Source organism: Panthera tigris, chromosome C1 (genome assembly GCF_018350195.1).
Source record: "Panthera tigris isolate Pti1 chromosome C1, P.tigris_Pti1_mat1.1, whole genome shotgun sequence".
NCBI classification, from domain to species: Eukaryota; Metazoa; Chordata; class Mammalia; order Carnivora; family Felidae; genus Panthera; species Panthera tigris.
Genome location: NC_056667.1, coordinates 9,434,477 through 9,438,769, shown reverse-complemented (window position 1 = coordinate 9,438,769; position 4,293 = coordinate 9,434,477). Strand labels below are relative to the sequence as shown.

The 4,293-nt window shown below is 57.7% G+C and overlaps 1 protein-coding gene across 1 annotated transcript; it reads right to left on the bottom strand.

Moving 5' to 3' along the window:
• Positions 1-759: 759 nt before the first annotated feature.
• On the bottom strand, positions 760-4,068 carry LOC102968964 (PRAME family member 12). The gene is given in 4 exon segments (XM_007083793.2): positions 760-1,665; positions 2,797-3,357; positions 3,796-3,978; positions 3,980-4,068. Coding segments are annotated over 4 exon segments (1,392 nt in total). The 3' UTR covers positions 760-1,106.
• Positions 4,069-4,293: the final 225 nt, after the last annotated feature.

Sequence of the window (4,293 nt, the reverse complement as noted above, 5' to 3'; positions counted from 1 at the left end):
GAGTTACACCACTGGCTTTGCAGGTTCTCCAGTTTGCAGATGGCGGGACTTCTTGGTCTCTAACCACATGAGCCAATTCTCCCATCTCTGCCCCAGCCCTGCTCGTGCATTCTCTCTCAAAATAAACATAAAAATTAAAATTTGCCTGTCTGTATGATTTCAGTGCTTTTGCTAAAAGGAACTTGGATGAAAAATTAAAATAGAATAAAATTAATAAAATAAAAGGAACTTGGATGTCTTTCCTGGCCACTAGTTGAATTCAAGGACTACTACCCACCCGCAGGCACGGTGAGGCCCAGAGTTCTCCAGCTAATCTGCAGCGTAAACAACCCCTTCCAGAAAGGGGGCCCTGCCTTGAGCAGCAAAGCCCTTTCTCTGCACAAAGGCCAGGCACTGAGGTCTCTGGAACCATCTGGAGAAAGGTAGCAAGTGCTCGTGTCCAGGTCAGGGCATCCGAGGCAGCAGCGAGGGTCCCCAGAGCCGTGTGCACCAGTGACTCATCGGCCACTTAGTATGTCCCAGTTGCGTGTATTAACCCCCTGAATAGCCCCCGAAACAAAAGAAGCAAGAGATGCCCCAGAGGGAACAAAGAACTGGAGAAAATCATAAATATGCTGTGAGTTCCTGGGGCCAAACCCCAGGGCATCAGTGAGAGTTTCTGACTGTAGACAGCTCGGCACCAGCTTTTTCCCCATCAGTAACTGGAGACTCCTGAAGTGTATACTGGGACAACTGGTGAAGGTATCACGGAAGGCACCAGAGAGTTCACACCAAGGTTATTTATTTCCTACCTTTTCTTTACAACCCTCCACCCAGGGATGAGACCCACGCGTGGGTCTCAGGCTCAAATCCCCCTCCAGAAACAGTCACGTTTCTGACTCTATAGGACACAGGTCCCTGGAGGTCCCAGCAGCTCCCCAGGTCACTTTTCCTCCGCCCAGCACCCTGCAGTCCTGGATCACCTGTCCTTTCCCCATTCACACTGAGCAGATGTCTGAAATCGTGGCTCTGTGTCCCCCTTTATGTATGATATACCTAAGCCTAGATTTCCGTCTCCTAGTGCCCAGAAGGAAATTTCTGGTGGATGCACTCAACTAGTCAGGCAATTAGCAGGACACAAAGGGGTCCGAATCATAGACTATCTTGCTGCCACAGTGAGGACAGGGGTTAGTTCTAAGCCAGATGGTCCGGGGCAGTCCTAAGTCCTTCAGAATGCCCAGCAGCTCAGCCTGAGCCTGGGCAAACCTCCCTGGGTGGATGATCCCCCGACTGCTGTAACTCTCCAGAGGGGCAGGATACAGCTCGAGGCTCAGGCGGCTCAGCCCGGCGGTGTGACGCAGCAACCTCTCCATCAGGGCCATGGAGAGGTGGTTCCCGCGGACACTGAATGTCTGGAGCTGGTGGCAGCGGCTGAGGGCCGGCAGGATGGCCTCCAGGTGGGTGTCCGAGAGTCCACAATATTCTAGTACCAGGTCCTGGACGGTGGCTGCCACTGTCTCGAGCAGAACTTGGAGGGGCTTGGGACTAAAACGGGCCAGGCTGAGGCCACTCAGGTCCAGCTCCTTCAGCTGACTGATGCTTGGGCACTGGGACAGGCATGCCAAGTCTGATTCTGTAAGCTGGCAGTTGGTTATGGAGAGGGCCTCCAAGGGGCTCTTCAGGCACCTGGGGAGAAACCAGGCAGTTAGGTCTGGCGATCGGGGGAGCAGGGAGCCTTAAGGGGAGACAGCTGGCTTGTCCAAGGCCGACGTCGTCGTGACCATCTGATGAAGGTCAGTCCCAGGATCCCAGTCTCATTTTAGGCTGAGCCCTTTCACTTGTGCGACTGAGTCAAGTTCGCAAATCTTTAAAGCTCCCTTTCCCCATCTGTCAAGCAAGCAGAGTACAACATACTCCACTTACTTATGGAAATGAAGGTAATGGAATGAGCTAGAATATGCTCGATTAAGCGTGGGCACCAGTGAATTTTGATGGTGGTACATGCAAGACCAGAAATGCTCTCAACTCAGGCTTCCTTCAGGCCGCTGCTTGGGCCTTAGGTGCCCATATCTTTGGGCCAGGTGAGGCTGACGGAGACACACAAAGAACGAACCAGGGCAAGGGGCGCTTCCGGGGGGGGGGGGGGGGCTCAGTCCGTTGAGCGTCGGACTTCGGCTCAGGTCATGATCTCCTGGTTCGTGGGTTTCAGCCCCATATCGGTCTCTGTGCTGACAGCTCAGAGCCTGAGCCTACTTCGGATTCTGTGTCTCCCTCTCTCTCCGCCCCTCCCCTGCTCGTGCTGTCTCTGTCTCTAAAACATAAAGGTTAAATAAATAAATAAATAAATAAACCGGGGCAAGACCCCACCCCGTCGGCTGGGGGCGCCAGTCTGCAGGGGCTCCCATCCCTGCATCATCCGCAGACCATCTAGCGCTCCTCATCCTTCTTTCTGCTCTTGTTCCCCTTCCTCACCCCCAGGAGCCTGCATTTCCCTCATTGATGACCTGACCTGGAGCGCAAAACCTTTCACAGAGGGGCGTTGAGACGGGCTGCGCAAGCGCGCGAGGCCGGGGAGGGAGCTCCGCGCTTACCTTGGGAAATGCTCACGTCGGCTGTGGCTTCCCCCTCTTCGGGGCCCTCTTCCCTTCACTGTCCCCCCCCCCCCCGGCCACCTTGACTCAGACCTCTCTTCCCGATGGAAGAATTCCCAAGCCACCCCCACGCCCATGTGACCCCCCCACAGCGTGCGGCTTCCCGGCAAGGCGTCTCTTTCCACAGCCTCCAACCCAGTCCAGCCCAGTGGGGCCCCGCCCTCACCTGAGCATCTGGCCCAGGCAGCCCTCGAGGAAGGCGGGAGATTCCATACGGAGCTTCCGCAGGTGGCGCAGCCGGAGAAGCTGGGAGGTGAATCGGCCAATGTGCTTTTGCTCCTCGGAGGAGGAGGGCTTGTGGATGTGGGAGAGGACGAGTCTCTGCACGTTACTCATCCGGCCCAGGTAAGGAGCAAACTTCCCCAGGGTCGACAGCTGCCAGGTGAGATGCACCTCCACCTCCAGGACACAGCCCAGCTGCACCAGATTCAGGACCTCCTTAATATTTTGGACGGGCATCCCGAAAATCGTCACCTTCTTACAGCACAGGTGTAGCGATCTCCTCCGTCTGGCCCACCTAATGAGGTTGGCCAGGCGTTCATCCAGGGCCCTTTCCCTGAGGCAGAGGTCTACGAACACCGTCAAGGGACCCGAGGGCCCCTTCATCCTTAAGCTGTCCTCCGCCACGGGTCCCGTCAGCGGGCACTCGTGGACCCTGGCTCCAGACCACATGCTCCAGAAGTTCCGACTGGCATTCCGTAAATCCAGCACCCGCAGTTTCCACCTCCTGTGGGCGACAGGGGAGATTGGCCGAGATGCTTCGCGATCGGTGCAGAAAGAGACCAGGAGTCTCAGTTTGGGCAACAGTGGGACGCCCCCCCCCCCCCGACCGCCGCGCCTTCACTTCACATCCCAGACATCGCTCAGCTGCTCGCTCGCCCTCTTCTTCCCTCCCTGCCTTACTCTTCCCTAACTCCTTTTCCCCTCCCTTCCTCCCTGGTGTCTGCTCAGTTCCTTTAAGTATCACTGGCAGGAGGCGGAGACAAGCGGCCCTCGCCTCCAGAAGGCATTGCCCACGGGGAGCCCAGCAGCGGCCAAGTCCTGGACTCCTTCACTGGCCTCATCGGATGCCTCTAATCCACCCTTTGGCCATCCAGTCTCCCTGACCCCAGCCGCCTCTTCCAGGATGCCCGGGACCCTACCAGGCTACATGGATGAGCCTTACCTGGGCCGAACCTTCCGGGCAAGCAGGCAGTCAAGCCCATCGAGCACGGCTTGTAAGGCCTTCTGGGGAGGCATCTGCGTCAGGCCCCCCAGAGGGAGGCGGGCAAAGGGCCAGGCCCGCACCATCGCCTTCAGGGTCTTGTCGCACCTCCCAGCCAGGGCCTCCATGAACAGCAGCGGGAAGATACTCCAGAGCGGCGATCGCCAAGTCCTCGTCCTTCAGCAGGCTCTGGGCCGCCAGTTCCAGGAGTCCGGGCGGGGTCCTGGTGACCATCCTGAACCTGCTCTGAAAGGAATCCTCTGGCAATGTCAAGGGAACAAGTCCTCCTTCCCGGGCCAGGCCCATCTTCTCCTCGCCCTCGGGAGGAACCCACTCAGGGCCAAAGTCACGGTTCTGGCAATGGTGGGAGAGCCTCAGTTTACCCCAGTTCCACTCTGGGCTCTGTGGCCGGCCACAAAGCCATCGCTCTGCCCCTGCCGGCACCGGGGCGAGTGTCTC